The 18,361-nt window shown below is 33.7% G+C and overlaps 1 protein-coding gene across 6 annotated transcripts in view; it reads left to right on the forward strand.

Annotated features, from left to right (window-relative positions):
* The window catches only part of ZMYM4 (zinc finger MYM-type containing 4), a 156,207-nt gene that overhangs the window by 95,420 nt on the left and 42,426 nt on the right, over positions 1 to 18,361 (forward strand). For 4 of the 6 annotated variants that reach the window (XM_039251707.1, XM_039251704.1, XM_039251705.1 and 1 more), the window contains 9 exons: positions 77 to 601; positions 2,310 to 2,371; positions 2,719 to 2,889; positions 9,553 to 9,637; positions 9,875 to 10,130; positions 14,445 to 14,619; positions 14,885 to 15,097; positions 17,469 to 17,619; positions 18,117 to 18,232. In XM_039251707.1, the coding sequence (XP_039107638.1) occupies positions 88 to 601; positions 2,310 to 2,371; positions 2,719 to 2,889; positions 9,553 to 9,637; positions 9,875 to 10,130; positions 14,445 to 14,619; positions 14,885 to 15,097; positions 17,469 to 17,619; positions 18,117 to 18,232 (1,743 nt within the window). In that variant the 5' untranslated portion in view covers positions 77 to 87. Of the gene's footprint in view, positions 1 to 76; positions 602 to 2,309; positions 2,372 to 2,718; positions 2,890 to 6,803; positions 6,867 to 9,552; positions 9,638 to 9,874; positions 10,131 to 14,444; positions 14,620 to 14,884; positions 15,098 to 17,468; positions 17,620 to 18,116; positions 18,233 to 18,361 lie in introns of all 6 variants that reach the window. The other 2 variants (XM_039251709.1, XM_039251708.1) reach the window with 2 other exon arrangements.

The raw sequence follows: 18,361 nt of genomic DNA on the forward strand, positions 1-18,361 counted from the left end.
AAATACCAGACAGACCTTATAAATGTGGTCATCTTTAGCACTATTCGTTTGTCTAAACAGTATTTTACTTTTTAAGGTGGTGGTATCATGGATACAGAAATGTCTGAAGATATAGACCACAACTTAACTCCTACCCTTGACAGCATGTCTTATGGAATGCCGAATCAAACAGGATCTGAAAATTCATTGCTGGATGAAGATGATTATTTTTTGAACTCTGGGGATCTTGCAGGAATTCCAGTCGTTGGTAGTGACAATGAGGATGAACAGGATTTTAGTTCAAAGGACAATCTTGTTTCTTCAATTCATACTGATGATAGCTTGGAAGTAGAGAGAAGAGTCACACAGCATGAATCAGACAATGAAAATGAAATACAGATTCAAAATAAACTAAAAAAAGACTTTCCTAAACAGTTTGATCAGGTTTCTGTCTTTAAATCAATACGGAAAGATTTTAGTCTAGTAAGAGAAAACAGCAAAGAAACATTTTCTGGAAAGGAGAAAAATAGAGACCTAACTTATCATGAACGTGAAAAACGGTTGGATAAACCCCATAAAGAGTTGGATTCAAGGTTGAAAAGCAGTTTTTTTGATAAAGCAGGTAATAATTGTTGGAATAGAGCCACAAAACACAATAAATAACAACATACTGATAATAATATAGCTTTTATTAGTTCTGATTCTTAGCAAAATATGAACAGTTAAATTCATTGTAAGCTTGTCATTTTTCTTTTATCCTTGTTCTTTGCAGAGTGACTGAATTTCTCCCAGTAACTTTTGGTAATGGTAAAAATGATTGAAAAATAGTTCTAAACCTCATTTCTCCCTCCCCTGGTTGCAATATTTTGATGAGAAGGCAAGATACTCAAGTCACCTGTTCCTTTTCTTTGGTTGAACATTGGAACCTCAAGTTGGATTTAACTTCTTTGTGCTGTAAGCACTAATTCAAACTGCTGTCCCACCAATTAGTCCGAATTAGGGAGGGTTTTTCTATTTGGTAACATTTCTGTTTTATGTTGTAGAGGTTTCTTGAGGCCCTTCTTGAGCCTCTTTGCCCAGAGTATCCTATATTTAGCTGCAGTTCCATTCTTGAATATGTCACATATTTTCTTATTTCTTTGCCTTCTTTTATTCCTGCTGTTCCATTTGTCTGCATGTCCTTTTCTTTCTTTGTATATATGCCTGTTAAAGTACTTCTTATTCAACAATGCCTAACTCATAAACCTCTTCTACTCTGTAGTCATCCCTAACCTCTCTACCTGAAGAATGAATTGTTTCCTTCTCTCTATTTCCATAGCATTGTGTTCCTACCTCATTATTTATAGTACTTAGTATTATACTTTATATTTGTTTTGCCTTACCTACCAGTGTAGGAGTTTATTGAGGGCCAGATAATATCTTATTCATCTTGCATTCTTGGGGCCTAACTTGGTACAGTGAAAATAGCACTATTTCAATAAATGTTCAATAGAGGTGAAGGGAAGCAAGGTACCATATACCAACCCTTATATTTCTTCTGACAGTGCTAGAAAAATACGGTAGAAAGACCAAGTCAGTACTATTAAAAGGGGCAATTAATTTATATATCCATTATATACCAGCCTGAACAGGGTATACTATATTTTTAAATATATATTACCAAATTTATATTTTTGATATCTCTATGGAGGATAAATTATGAGGGCATTTATCCCCAAGGAGCGTAATGTCTGGTAGTAGAAGGGAAAAGTCAAGTAGTAGAAGTGTTAATGACCGGTTGAATAGTGTAAGATTTAATTTATAATTAAAGATAGTGCTAGAAGAATTTGTTGTAACTCCATATAAGAAGATTTCTTTCAAGTAACTGAAACAGCGTATTTTAGGTATTCTTAGAAAAGAGCTGCTTTTTAACTCAGTGGCCAGGGAAAGTTTATAGAAGAGAGGTGAATTTTGAACTGAGCAGAATCTGGAAGAACAATATAGAGATAGCTAGCTAGCTGGATGGATGGATGGATGGATGGGTCTGGAATGATGTTAGCAGAAATGGGGAAGAACAAACACAAGTAATTTGCAGAGCATAGTGAATAAAGTAACCACTTTATTTAGGTTTGAGCAAGGAAAAGTATAAGGTGAGGCTAAAAGGAAAGTGGGGCCAGACTTTTATTCGAGTGAAACTATCTTTGGGTATTTTGGGGGACCCATTTCACTCTAATAAGCATCTTTATTCAACAAGAGAGGTGATTATCAAATGATAGCTTTTTTAGGTCACTCTTTATACGATTTGTTATTCATATACATGTGTTTGTTTTGTTTTTTTTTTCTTTCAATAGCTAATCAAGTTGAAGAAACATTACATACCCATTTACCACAAACCCCAGAAACAAACTTTAGGGTAAGTTTTCAGTGAGTATGCAGACTGCTGTAACTGTGGCAAGTGTCAAAGTTTTCTTTGTGTCATTTTCTAAACTGTAACTATATGTGGTAGGTAGAGCACGGATTGTTTCTTTAATTTGCTTTATTATTTGGTAAGGACATCTTTTAAGATGTTCTGAGAAGCCTCAGCTCTTAGTTTATTTGTATTTGATATTTAGACATAGATCAATTTACTTTTAGGCATAGGGACTCTAATGCATATCCATAGAGTTCTTCATTTCCAGTGAGCTTATCTTTGGGTGTTACACCTAAAGAGGAGTAATCTTTGAATCTGAATATTTATTAATACTTTATATTGTGTTTTAGGATTCCAGCTATCCATTTGCCAATAAAGAATCCATTGGTTCGGAACTGGGGAATTCCTTTGCATCAAATATTAGAATTAAAGAAGAACCTTTGGATGATGAGTATGACAAAGCAATGGCACCACAGCAGGGACTACTAGACAAAATTAAAGATGAACCTGACAATGCTCAAGTAAACATTTCATCTTTACTTTCCCCCCTTCTTTTCCGTTCCACATGCAAATTCTTCATTTGAGAGAGGAAATTCTTGATTAAGAAGTGGAGTAGTTTGTTGACAGTGTGAGAGGAGACTCTTCATGAAGGTTGAGGCAATTTGAATTATCTTGTGAGAGTAATGCTAAGGAATCAAGAGTTACATGAAACTTCTCCTGAGTAGTAATTTAGGCTTTTAATCTACTTTGTTCCCTATTACCACTGTTCTATGAGTTTTACAATTTTAATGCAGGATTAGGGAAGGTGAGTCTTCAACGATTTGAGATTGACACAGCAGACATGGCTGAAGGTCTATGGTTTCTCTGAGTTCATGTTGTGATTGAGTTTATATAAGATAGTAAGCCTTTTGCAGTTACTGGTAATGAAGTACACACCATGTGTGCATTTAAGTTTCTTGGGGGAGGAAGTAATGGACAGTTTATCTTTACAAAGGGAGCTAAGGGATGAATACACAAAATCAGCAATTATTTGAGGGTGGTCTATATTTTATATAGAGGGCATGAATTCAGAGGCTGAGAAGTAAAGATAGCATGAATTAGCTACTTCTTGACATGACAGTTGATCTTGAGACAGGCTACCTTCCTATATGTTTCTGTTATTTTGGGGGGCTGAATATGTGAGACTAATATGGAAGAGATTTTTTTATTCACTTGTCTCTGAGCAAGGTTTCTCAGCCTTGGCACTACTGACATTTTGGGCCAGATAATTTTTTGTTGTGAGGGGCTGTCGTATGCATTGTAGTATGTTTAGCAACATCATTGGCCTCCACCTACTTGATACCGGTAGCACCTCCACCCCTCAACCCCCAGTGTCTCTGGACATTGCCGTACGTCCCCTGGGGGTGGGCAAAATCGTCTGCTGTTGAAAACCACTGTTTTATAGTAAGGAGATGGAAGAATAGATGTTTCATATGAGCCACATTAATGGTCAGTTAATTTCTTGGTGCTCAGTGGAAGGTAGCTGTATAGAGTAGTGATGATATAGCTGTAGGGGCTGGATGTTATGAGTGTTGTGGCCACAAAGAAGAAGATGGCAGAGCAGGAATATGAAAATAGTTAAATACAAGGTAGATTGAAAGCATGTTAATGGAAGCAGGCAAAGTGGAGATCTTGGTTATCTGAATTTGGGATAAAGAAATGCCCTGGTAACCGAGGTAAAGTTCATGTGGCAAGTTTCCCTGGTAACCTAGGGAAAGTTCATGCCTCAGAAGACTACAAACATATCTGTATATAGGGAAGATTTCCTATCTCTTTACATGCCCAGTGTGGACATGGGAAATTCATAAGAAATCATAATACTGGCAGGGATCCCAAAGCATCACTTTTTCTCTGTATGTGGCCCAGTGGCACTTTCTTTAGGATGAAAAGGCAGGTATAGCAAAAACCAAACATCTTGGGGGAAGAGGGCATCAGGAAGGGTTATTTGTATTACTTTTTTTAAAACAACCAGCAGTTCCAGTGTTTGGAGAATACCAACAGGATGGAATTGTCATAAACACCTACATTTTTATATGCTATTCAAAGTGTAATAATGTGTTATAAAATGCCGATTATGAAGTTTCATCATGATTATGGGGAAGAACTTCCTCAAAAGGTTCAGCATTTGATTGACTGGACTCTTGAGAACCAAGCAGGAATGTGTATATAGGTCCTGGGCATAAGGTCCAGAGACATTCTTTACCCTGATCCTACAATGGAGCAATCCCAGCATGTGAGTGGATAAAGCTAGGTTTTCTCTGAGAAGTCCTTTCTATTATCAGCCACACTGGTTCTGTAGGATCAGGTCTTTTAATAATTCTTTGAGATCTCTCTCTAGGTACCTTCTGTTAGATACTAGATACCTGGTCTTTCTTTTCTTTTCCCTCCTCTTTCCTTCCTGTTCCCCTTCCCCTTTTCCTCCCCATTTCCTCTCCTTCATTGCCCTCTTCCCTTAGGTATTTTTCTCCCATGACCATTAGAAATCTGTGTTCTTTGCTGTCCAGTACTGCCTAATGCTTTCATTCTTATACATTTCCCATAGACTGGAAAAGGGAGTCCGAATGTATTATTTTAACAGTTTCTAAACCAGTACTATTAACCTAACTCTCTTAAAATATGGATAGGTTTAACAGTTGTGGTCAGGCTTTACTTTTGACTGTCCGTCACCAGTAATAACTTTTCTTATGATTTAATAAGATCATACCTTTAGTTCATGGCACCTTATCAAAACCTCCTTTGGCTTTTCTCTTTGCTTAACTTGTAATTTTACTTTCAACTCACTTCCTAATTCTCCTTTTTACACAATTCATTTTGGTCTGAATTTCTTTACTTTCCATTCTTTCTTTACTTTCCAAATCACCTAAGGTGCTGAAATGTATGTGTGTGTGTATATATATATATATATATATATTTAAAGACTTCTGCCCATTTGTTCCTGATTATTTCTTCAGTTAATGATTTTCTGAGGTCACCAGTTGTCATTCTCCTACCTCTATTATTGGCATAATATCATTTGGCCTTGCAATTCCATTTCTTTATTCAGATCCCCACTGCATGTGACTATATTTTCTGTAGTATTTTATAGGCACAGATGCTTTTATGTGTAGTATGTTGCCTCATCTTCCTATATAAGAAGGCCATAGTAGGTGGTATTAACTCCATTTATATATGAGGGTACTGAAGTTCATAAAGGTGGAAAGGAACCACTATGGGGTCATAATCAAGGTCACTTTATTACTCTCCTAACAACCTTTATATAAATAAAAGTTGTTTAATTTTTAAAACTGCCTGGAGAAGGTTATTAAAATAGAAAATTTAAAGAGCCAGAGACCCTATATTTACTTTTCCCCTTTTCTGTTGGTTCTAAAAATTGGAAATTCAGTGAATACCACATTGAAGTCATGATATTTTTCTTTTCTTTTTGTTCCCAATAAAAGAGCTTGTTAAAGTCTCTTTAAAGTTTAACTCTCTTGTTAAAGTAACTGGATTAGGATGGGAAAGCACATTAATTGTCACAATAGTGAGTCATAGAGTTTTAGAAAGTAGAATGTAGTAATTAAATGCTGGGGCTTTTTAAAGGTGTATCAAATTAACTTGGCTATAGGTACTGGGTTATTCATTTCTAAAATACTGCCTTGGGATACTGATACAGTTCTTCCTTTATGGTAAACAAAGGGAAAGTAATGCTATTGGTAAAGGATTGTTTTGTTTTGTTTTGTTTTGATACCTGAAACTTCTGCAAGCTTTTGAAGTCATCAGATTTTCACTTTTTATTATTACCCATTGTTTATAATTAAATATTTGTAAAGTTAGTCATTATTAGAGGGGATGCTAACATAAACATGATTCTGCCTTGAAGGCATTGTGTGGTGTGTATAAATAGAGCACTTAAGATACACTTAGTTTTTTACTATAGTATATAAGTAATATGTACTTGAGCCTTAACGAATGTATCTGAAGTTTGGAATAATTGTCATAAACAGTGAAAAAAAGCTGACTGGAGACCATTAAAGTATATTAATAAGTATTGATTTTTTGGGGGGTTTTCTGAGACTAAAAAAAGTTATTTTACTTGAAATTTGCTTTAATATACTATATAATGTAGGAATGTCAGGATGAGTCAGTATTAGGAAATCTTTTAATACATAACTTCATCAACTGGTCAAATAAGACTGTTTGGATAGATACGTAGATGCAGAAAGACATCTTGTGTAATTTACTATGCATTTCTTATAATAGATACTCTCTTGGTCATGGTAAGGAAATATCTACTTCAAATCAATAACAATCATTGAATTTAAGAGTAAAATGATGGAAACCTGTTAATAATTACTAAAAGAACACAAATTACTGATGTCAGCATTATTATTTAACTCTTGTTGGATTTTCGACCCAGTACATGTTAAAGAAATTAGAAGAAATAATGGAAAAGGGGAGACAAAATTGTCATCATTTTCTGGTAAGGATCTTTATTAGAGAATTAATAGAGCTCATGAAAGTATAGTGGAGTAATTAGTTGCATTTAGTTATATGAAAGGTGACAATATTTCTGTAAATCACTTGTTTCTCAGCAAATATGATGAAAATATTTGGTATTCCCTTTGGCGAAGCAACTAGAAAGTACTTATGTCAGGTAAAAGACAATTTGATAGAATGGAGAGACTTTGAAAAAATGTAAGATATTAGTTATTTCTGAATTAAGATACAGTTTTGATATAGTTCTGATGATAATATCAGTGGGTTCTAATGTTTTGAAGAATAAGCATGCATCTACACAAACAGGAGACGTGTTCTAAAAAAGTAGGTTGATAGTGGTGGACTATTTTAAAAATGGTTAAACCTCTCCCAATTATGCTTATTAGGATAGTGAGATATTCTAAAATTAGGCTGGCTCAGTTGGTGGAGCAGGTGACTTTGAACTTGGAGTCTTAAGTTTGAGCCCCATGCTGGGGGTAGAGTTTATTTAAAAAAAAAAAAAAATTAGGCTGATAATGATAAAGAATAGATTGCCACAAAAGACATTTTTAAAGCAATCTGATCTGTTAACAGTGAATGGAAGGAATTTACTGGTTATTCAGAGAAAGAAAAAGAATAGCCCTTTAAACATCAAAGTAAATAAATTCCAGATAGATTAAATTAGGGGTTGGGTAAATTAGCAGCAGCATGCCACATCCAGCCTGCTTTCTGTGTTTCTGTTTTTTTGTTTTTCTACACACTGTTTTTGTAAATAAAGTTTTATTGGATCATTGCCACATTCATCCATTTACATATTACCTATGGGTGTTTTTGCTCTACCAGGACAGAGCTGAGTAGTTATGGTCGTGTGGCTTCCAAAATAAAAAATATTTAGTATCTGGCCCTTTGCAGATAAAATTTGCTGACCTCGGATTAAAGGACTGTATTAGAAACAATGAAACCATTTTCTTAGTATTTTATTCTGGAAGTAGAACTTTATAAGAAATTGAAGGAGTCACAAAGGTAAAAACTAAATTTTTGGCATAGAAATGGAAACTTTATAAAAAAGTACATATTGAGGAAATGTTGATAACATGCTATACAGGGTTAATATTGTTATATTATAATGCTGTTTTGTAAGAGGATATTACAAAAAGAATTGCAGATTGAAACAGTAGTGGGGAAAGACTTTTAAATGGCTTTTCACAAATTGCTAGAATAAATCTAATCAGAAGTTAAAAAAGAAATCTTTCATTGTGTATCAAGAATATTTACTGTGTACCTTTTCACCTAGTAATTTCACTTCAGGAATCCTTTCCTTAGAAGATAATGCTTAAGTATGAGAGTATGAATATTCACTGAAGATATTCATCATGGCATTTCTAATTATACCAAATGTGAGGAAACAAATGGACTGACCTTGGGTTATGGTTATATAATCTCATTGTCATGCAGGGCCATCAAATTGGAGACTGAAGCCAAAGGAAAAATCAGTAATACATACCCCGTCTTAAAGTTTTGTTATTTTGTTCTTCATGGATTTTGCATTTTTTGATTTTTAAAGACACCGCATTAAAATACTATTTATCTTGATTACTGAGATTTTTGGTACCTTAATATTGTGCCTGAGTCCAGTGCCTTGTTCACCCCCTCCCAGTCTCATCCCTGTGTAATCTGGTATATCTATTAAATAATACGTATCTATCAGTACTTCTCAAACTTGAGTGATGTACCAGATACGTTTTAACCACAAAAAAAAGGGGTTATGTTGGAGTTGCCTGAGAATTCCAAGAATAAGAGATCTGCTGTTTTGCAAATTTCAGTGTGATAAACAATTAAAATTAAAGTTAAATCTGCCACTTAGAGGTTTCACAGTGCAATAATATAATTGTTAAAGCAAATAACAGCATTGAAAACTTGTAGTATAACTCAGTTATATGTGGTTATTCATGACTAAAAATAAGTTTACATTCACCAGAAAAGTCATTGAAATAGATACATTTTTAAAAAATGTTCTCTTAGAATTCTCAGACTCCGTAGAATACATCTACGTCTGTAGACCTCAGGGATTCTTGGACTCCAGCTTAAAAAAAAAAATCAGCATTTAGCCACTTGAAGTATTTAGAGTAAAATATAGTAATATGTAAATGTTCCATTGACTCAAGTGATCAAGAAATCATTTTATTAGAATTGATATGTTTTAATTATAACTGTGTAGAGAAGTAAAATCTCTGAATACAGAAGGGGAAAAGACTGGAAAGAAATATACCAAGAGAAAATGGTGGTTGCTTTGGTGTGATAGAAATATGATTAGAATTTTTTCTGATTTCTACTTGTCTCAATTTTGTATAGTGTGTATTACTTTTATAATAGATAAACAGCAACTTAAAATACTGTAATAATTTTCAAACACAGTTTAAATATCTGATAGTGCTACAAGGCTAATTGGGTGGCTTCCTTCATTTTTGTTTGTTTGTTTTACTTTCTCAGCATATACAAACCTATTATATACCCTTACTGCAATTATAGTTTGCTTGCCATTATTTCTTATTAATGGTAATGTAGTATAAATTCCCCTCCCCACCCCACCATCCATGTAGCCAAAGTAAAGCTTCTTAAATGTCTGGATTTCTTTAGATACCTTCTATTTATTCTTTTCTCTAAGTATTTATTTATTTTCTTTTTTAAAGGAGTATAGTCATGGCCAACAGCAAAAAACTCAAGAAGGGGAACTGAAAATTAGTGCTGTGTTTTCAGTCAGTGGCAGTCCTCTTGGTAAGAAACACAATTGAGTAAATGAATCATGTTTATTTGTTCTGACCAGTATGAGTGAGAGGAAGTATCTACTTGTATTAGTAAACTAGGCAGTTCTCTGCCTATTTAGAAGGGCTTTCATTTATATTGGATAATTAGTTTTGGGTTTCAAGACTGGTTATAGAAGAGGAAGAAAGGATATATACATAAAATTCATGATAAAAAGTAAAACATTTTTTTCTTTTAATTTTTTTTAAGCTCCACAATTGACTACTGGCTTTCAGCCTTCACTGGCGTCATCTGGCATGAATAAAATGCTTCCTTCAGTTCCAGCCACAGCTGTTCGAGTTTCCTGTTCTGGTTGTAAAAAAATCCTCCAGAAGGGGCAAACTGCTTATCAGAGGAAGGGGTCAACTCAGCTCTTCTGTTCTACACTGTGCCTCACTGGATATACAGTTCCACCTGCCCGCCCACCACCTCCTCCCTCCAAGAAAACTTGTTCAAGTTGTTCAAAGTATAGCAGAATTCTAAATTATCTTGTTTCCTTTTAAAACACTTTGTTCTTATATGTGTATTGTTTAATTTTCTACACTTCCACATTTTTTGGTAATTGCCACAGTGTGTTGCTACTTTCAGTTTTTCTGAATACTGGGTGCTCAGCTTATTTTAATTGTAAATACTATACCTTTTGTATTTTGAGATGTTTTTAAAACCAGCCTTTTCATCCACGTTATTCGAGATGCTTTATAAAACAAAAATAACACCATCTAGGTCATACAATACCACAATATTTTATTTGTAGGTAATAGATACTTAAATCCAAAAAAGTATTTAAAGTTATGTATCCTGTTACCTAATTGGAATCCATTTAATACTTTTCCTTAAAAGTACTCCAGGGTAAAAAAAAAAAAAAAAAAGAATAAAAAGGATTCCAGTATATATTATTATCTTTTCAATATGTCTGAACTGCCTCAGAGGTTCCATTTCAGTGTTTAATATCAAAAGAATATGACCTTAGACCTTGATGAGATCATCCTGATATATTTGAAGAATATGAACTAATTTTGGCTGATTTAGTAAGGTGATTGTTAAAACTGCTTAAATAAGTCAGAAAAAGGTGAATAATGATCTTGTTCTGAAACACTTTGGCCTCACATTAAACTATTCAAACCATGATTTATTAGTTTAGGTATTTGTATTTATAGTGCCTTACTTGGATCCTTCCCTTTCTCTGTCTGGAAAGGGAAAAAGATGCTCCCTCTTTTGGTTCAATTGGAAAAAGGTATTTTAGACACTTGAAAGACATTTGAATGTGGTTAGAAGTCTTTTTGGAAGTTAGTTATGTGGGCTTCCCTTTATGTTTCATGTTTGATTTAGCAAAAATAGATTTCTTTATACTGTTTGAATTATAAAGCATGCTTTTCAAAGTGTGTACCCATTTCTATAGTATATTCATCATCAGATTCTAAGATTAATTCAACTTGAAAATTATAGGTATTTTTTCTGTTTTGCCATGAGACAGTTTCATATAAATTCCTTTTATGCTTCTTTATTTAATTCTACTTTGGTTATCAGCACTTTTTTGAAATTTTGATTTTATTTCTTCTTTCATAAGTTAGTCCTAGATATTTCAGAGAGGTATCAGTGAATTTCAGAATGACCATAGAAAACTCACAGAAGGGATTTTTGGTCTTTTTGTTTTTTTTATTCATTTTCAGAGAGACAGAGTGCACAGCAGGGAGAGGCAGAGAGAGAGACAGAGACAGAGAGAAAGAGAGAGAATCCCAAGGAGGTTCTGCACTGTCAGTGGGTAGCCTAGTGCAGGGCGCAAACCCATGAAACGAACCATGAAATCATGACCTGAACCAAAATCAAGACACTTAACCCGACTGAGCCACCAGGGCACCCCAGAAACTCAGAGAAGTTTTAACATGTGTGCCCTCTTTCTTTGTTTTTAAATTTTGTGCGTACATATTTTTCTTTTCATCTAAATGTATTACAACCCTTTGGTCTGCCTAGCGTTATCTGGAGATAGGTCATTTTTACCTACATGTCATATCTTGATCTTATGTAGTTTGGTTATCCTTCAAGATTTCATTTCTCGGGGCGCCTGGGTGGCTTAGTCAGTTAAGCATCTGACTTTGGCTCAGGTCATGATCTCACAGTCTGTGGGTTTGAGCCCTGTGTCGGGCTCTGTGCTGACGGCTCAGAGCCTGGAGCCTCCTTCAGATTCTGTGTCTCCCTCTCTCTCTGCCCCTCCCCTGCTCTCTCTCTGTCTCTGTCTCTCAAAATAAAATAAAGACCTTAAAAAAAAATAAAAGATTGCATTTCTCTTTTGTTATTATGTTTGGTCTTATCCATAAATCTCCTTTTTCATCCACCATTTCTTGACTTTTGACTGTTCTACCTCTTCATTCATGTATTCTATTATCCTTTTTTTTTTTTAATCCCTTGTTCTTTTCCATTTGCCTCTTACTATCTTTTTTTTTCAGGTACTCCTTACCTGCCTGTCACCTCAGGCCTTTCTTCTCCATTTTCTTTCTTTTCTTCCCTTCTCATTTTACAGGATATCTTTTCTGTTGTTGCTCAGCCCTCAGCCACTGATCAGTCTTGTTTTTCCTTGCATTCTATTTTCTTTCTGAACTACTCTTTTATCTCCTTTTTACCACTTTACTGTTCCTCCCCTTGTTTTCCTCTTACATAGTCAGACTACAGCAGTTGAGGATAGTCTGGTTTATCTGACTATAAAATTGAATTGGATTGTACTTTAAGTATAAGGAAATTGGATTTAAAGAAGTTAAAAGATTTCCTCAGTGTCACCTACCTGCTTAATTTTGGCACATGCATCCCCCGCCCCTGCCAGTCCATATAATCAAACAGGTTTAATTTGTAAATTAATCCCTTGAAGGATCCCAAGGATTTCGATTTAATTTGAATGGGTAGAGATAGAAACGGTTTCCTTCCTGATAGCCACTGCTATTTTTTATAGACCAGTAGAGTTATAGCAGCAGCACTTAGGTTGGAAGAGAAAAAAAAAAAAACCTCATTAGTTGTCTGTAGTAAGTTTTATTTTTCTTACTCTTTTAACCATATCTCTTAGCATCTTGAATTTAACCTAAACTCTGAACGTATTTTAGCTAATCATCATTTAATTTTTAGGTTTCCTTAGTAATAAGAACCTAATGCTTAGTTTTTAAAAATGTTTCAAAATCCTTAAAAGAGATAATTTGGAGCGTAATTTTTAAAAAACTGTTAGAAAGATAAAATTACTTGATATATTCAGAGAAGTAATTATTTTGGGATTGTCTGTATCATTTCTGAATTTTTATTGTTTGGAATCAGATAAAACCTACTATAATAAGAAGTAAGGTAGCTGGATGCTAAGCATACTGAGGAGACTGAAAACTACCTTCTTTTATACTTCATTGCCTTGATCCATGCTGCTCCCCAAACCTTATTTCCTTAACTTTCTAGAAAACTCCTATTTAAGATGTAGCAAAAATAGCCTTTCTTCCTGTTAATTATTGTCTGAAATAATTGTTTTTTCATTTCTCTTTCTATTGTATATTTTTTCATAATTAGTTCACTTTTATATTTTAAGAATTCTTCTGTTACAGTATTTTATATGTCATTTGTCTATTTGGCCCAGTATACTAGTGGGTGCCTTTAGTGCATGCTTGTACCATATTTTTACACAGGATGTAGCTAGTGGCTGGCTCAGTGTAAGTGTTCAGTAAATACCCCAATAAGTGAAATACATTAAAATCTAGTTTAAAAATAACTGAGAAAGCAAAAAAAAAAAAAATGCAGAAAGTTAGAGCAGCCTGGAGCTACTAAGTATAGAAGATGAGGTATGAAGTTATACATTACAGCATATGAGGTGTTCCTTGTGATGATTCCTATTATGTTTTATGATTGTCTTTTATTGAATCAGAGATATTTATAATCTTTTTAAAAAAGTGCTCTATTTGTATAATCTGTTTAAGATACAAGAATGAATATAATGGCTTATATACTGTTGTGTGTGTATATTCATGAGACACACTATTTAGAAACTTTTATTAAGGCATTTTTTTCCATTCGCTTTTAAAACGCTTTACACTTAAACTGCCTGATGAATTACTATGTAGGAACAGTGGTTTAGGAGTAGGATCAGGGGTGGAGTGATAAGGAGCCTTAACAGCATTTTAATACTCATTGCCTTTGCGACTAATGCTTGTGAGTTAAGTTATTTAGATATGGAAATACTCTAATTTATATAACCATGATAGAATATATACTGTGTAGCTTGAAATGTAGTTTTTACTTTTATTTATTTCTTAAAGGTTTTATTTAATTAATCTGTACACCCAACGTGGGTCTTAAACTCACAACCCTGAGTTCAGGAGTGGCATGCTCTACTGACTGAGCCAGCCAGGTGCCCCTATACTTTTACTCTTAAATGACAGTGTTTTTTTTATTTTTCAAGTGTATCATTTTTAAAGAGTATTTTGAAAATATAGAAGAGCCTGAAAAAGAAAATTCATATCTCTTGTAATCCCACCTACTAGAGATAATGAATGACAACTTTTTGATATGTAGCCTTTTAGTCTTGAAACGTAGTATATTAATCCTCACAACAGTTCTGTGAAGTAAGCCATGTATTAGCAGTTCTGTTTTATGGAACAGAGCAATTTATCAATATATCCAGGAAAACCCAGGCTTTCTCATTTAAGTAACAGTGCCCTTTCCATACACCTATAATTGTCTCTGTGTTACTTATTTTAACTCACCAAAAGGAAAAATACAAATGATCTGTGGCTTATTTTATCTTTGTTATCATTTTTAGAGACATTTTAAATCCAAAGGATGTGATCAGTGCCCAGTTTGAAAATACCACAGCTAGTAAAGATTTTTGCAGTCAGTCATGTCTGTCAACATACGAACTGAAAAGGAAACCTGTTGTCACCATAAATACGAATAGCATTTCAACCAAATGCAGCATGTGTCAGAAGAATGCTGTTGTAAGTCATCTTTTTACTTTATTGAGATGTGTCTGTGTGGGGGAGGAAATCTAATGTTGTGCTTAAAGAACAGCTTTTTTTTTTTTTTTAATGTGTGTTTATTTTGAGAAAGAGAGAGAGGGAGACATAGAATCCCAAGCAGCCCAGAGCTGTCAGCCCAGCTGATTTCGAGTCAGATGCTTAACCTGTTGAGCCACCCAGGCACCCCAAGAACAGCTTTTGATGGTCTGTGTTTGTCATTCGTTTGTTGTTTTTTAATTTCTAGATTCGACATGAAGTTAATTACCAGAATGTGGTACATAAACTTTGCAGTGATGCCTGCTTCTCTAAGTTTCGCTCTGCCAACAACCTCACCATGAACTGCTGTGAGAACTGTGGGGGCTACTGCTACAGCGGCTCTGGACAGTGCCATGTGCTTCAGATAGAGGGCCAGTCCAAGAAGTTCTGTAGTTCAGCGTGTGTCACAGCGTATAAGCAGGTACCTGACTGTATCTAACCCTGATGTCTGTTCATTTCAGGAGGGTCTACATTTTTTGGTAGAACTTATTTATGAAAATGCCACAGAAATACTAAGACCTTATTAGTAGCTTAACTAATGTACTTTACATGTATATAGGATTTGTCAAATGAATGTGTATTAAAAACCCAGTTACAGAGTTTTGTAAGTAGCATATTTCTCTTCATTCATTTGAAATACATGCTTCTGGGCATAGCATTTTTATTTCAAATGTGATTCATGTTTTTCAACAATATTTTGAAAATGTGCAAAGAAGAAAAATAATGCATTTCCCAGAGATACCCAGTCTCATCTTTTTTGGTATATAGCCTTCTTTGAAATGTATTTTGATTTGCATATAATATACTTTTTTATTGGACAAGGTAAGGTCCAAGTTGCGTACATATTCTTGAAATCAGATCCACGTAGTTGAAATTGGAGTTCAGAAATTGAAAATCTTACAATTAATTGTTTAAAAGGTTTTTCCTTTTCTTCATGAAATATGGAAAAAATAAATGTAGGTCATACATTATTTTGTGAATAGATGAGGTTTCTGGTAGATGAATTGAATGAATTCTGTATAACATACAGCTTCATTTTTACCATATTTGTAATTTATTATGAAATTTTGATCAAAAATTAGATTTTAGAATTCATAAATCCAGAGGTATGGTAAGATATTTTTATATTTTAAATTTTAACAATGCTTTTGTAGTGTGATAGCTGATCATTCTTTTTCTTAAAATCGTGAGTTTTTATACAGTCTACGAACATTCATGAATCTAATGTCGATTGAGAAATTCCTTTTAAATTATTCATAATACTTTGCACTGATTTTGGAATTTTAAATGTTATATGGTGTTTCCATTTATTTCTTGTTATTATGCAAGTACATTAAAGGAGCTTAGCTTTACTATTTATTCCTTCCTTTAGAAACACCTTGTTTTTGCTTTCACAGGAGAAAAAAAAAGCCAATATCTTCATGAGCTTATCCTTATCCAAAAGACTGTTTTCCTGATACTGTTTCAAGTACTAAAAGTTACTTGGATTCAGTCCATTGAAAGATGGTTCATATTCCACAAGAGAAGGAGAAATAGGTTGAATCATCTTAATTTTAATTTATGTATTATATTTAATTTAGCCATTACTTATTAAATTTTTCACATATTGGTATGTACTGTGATCTAGAGAGAACTTGAATTTAGAAGTAAAGGGTATCTCTGTTTGATATCTTGACTCTCTATTCAAATAGAATTTTACCTTGGGTAAAGCAGTTAAACTCTCTGGGTCCATTTTCTTATCTGGGAATGGGTATTATACTACTAATGTCACTGGGATGTTTTTAGGATTATGTGAGGGGAGAATGAGAAAGCACCTACTATAGAACCTGGCATGTTGAAGATGGTCATATCTGCTCTTTTCTTCCTATGTATAATTCATTCAACAAACTTTAGATGTGATTCCTGCTTTGAAGGGCTCCATGTCTCCTGAGGGAGATTAACATAAAACTGAGTAGAGATGCTGTGGTGGAAGTATTATTGTGTTCAGTGGGACACAGAGGAAACATGGTCAGTTCTACTTGATAGGACAGGATAAGACTATCAGCAGAAACTTCACAGAGATAATGGATGCTGGATATACTTTATAAGTTATCTTGAATGTATAATATGTTAGTAGTATTTAGTATTATTTGCTGCTGAATCCCTAATTTAGTGCAAACTTAAGATAATAGACTCTTTGATTGCTTATATTTGGACATCTAAGTATGATATTCAAAGTTTGCCCCCACCTTATTGCTTACTCGCTTACTGCTTTGTGTGCTTTGTTGTTATTAGTGGTAGAATATTTGGCGGTGAATTCTCTAATAGTTTTATTAATTTTCTTGAATTCACATTTGGTTGCCACATATAGCACCTTTTGTAGGGAGGTTCTTCTAATTTTTAGCATAGTGTAAGAACATGAATTCTGTGTTGTGTAATTTTTTTAAAATACCATTTTTAAAACTGTACTTAAAATCAATTAGTAGATTCCCAAATTAATTGCTACGTTGTGGTCAGCATTATTTTTTAATGAGATAGAATATAATGGAAAATATAAAAATGCATCACATGTTATCATGATTTATGAAACTTTTTTCATTTTTATATACATACATATGTAATACACAAACATAAGTTCAGAAGTTTGTACTGGGTCACTTTGTAAAATTTATTTCTTACTGAGGATTGTAATCATAAAAGTTTGAAAACCACTAATTTAAAATATTTCAACAGTGTTAAGTATAAACATTTCAAAGAATTTTGCTTTTATTCATCATTTGGTAAAAATGAATGTTATTTTATTCTCTTAATAGAAATCAGCCAAAATTACACCATGTGCGCTTTGCAAATCATTGAGATCCTCAGCAGAAATGATTGAAAATACCAATAGCTTGGGAAAGACAGAGCTTTTCTGTTCTGTTAATTGCTTATCTGCTTACAGAGTTAAAATGGTTACTTCTGCAGGTAATACTGGTTTCATAAACTATATAAATATAATAGTTGACAAAATTATGGTTATTGCTTTTTGTATAGTACAGATTTTTGTATAGATTTAATTGATTTTTAAGGCAAATTTTAAAATATCAGATCTGTGTTGTAAATACCACCTATTGCCTTGATTGCTTAATTTCTGTTTATTTATTTGCTTGCCTGTTTGTGCATTCCCCTTTACCAAAATTTCATATGTTTTCTTTAAAGGATTTTTTTTATCCACACCTGATTTATTTCAGGATTCATTTATTTTGTACTTTCAGGGTAGATCTACTGTGCTAACTTTAAATTAAAAGAAATATTTTTAATGTTAAATTAGTTTTTTGTCTGTATGTGACATGATTTAGTTTCAGTTCCTTCAACTTGACCTGGCTCTTGAATTTCATATATTGGTAATATTTATTTATTTTCTCATACATTTGTATACGTTTGTATATATTACTCATTAGTTTTTATTTTGATTTGCTAAGGTGTACAAGTTCAGTGTAACAGTTGTAAAACCTCAGCAATCCCTCAGTATCACCTAGCCATGTCAGATGGAAGTATACGCAACTTCTGCAGCTACAGTTGTGTGGTAGCTTTCCAGGTAAGGCTTCAGAAATCTTCCTCTCCAGTCAGTGAGTTGCCTACCATAATGTATAAACTTTAGGTTATTGTTAGGTGTTTGTTAGGTGGATTGCCTCAATTTCTCTCCCAGTCCTATTACACTTGGATT

The sequence above is a fragment of the Hyaena hyaena genome, unplaced genomic scaffold, assembly GCF_003009895.1.
Source record: "Hyaena hyaena isolate Hyena2069 unplaced genomic scaffold, ASM300989v1 scaffold_397, whole genome shotgun sequence".
NCBI lineage: Eukaryota > Metazoa > Chordata > Mammalia > Carnivora > Hyaenidae > Hyaena > Hyaena hyaena.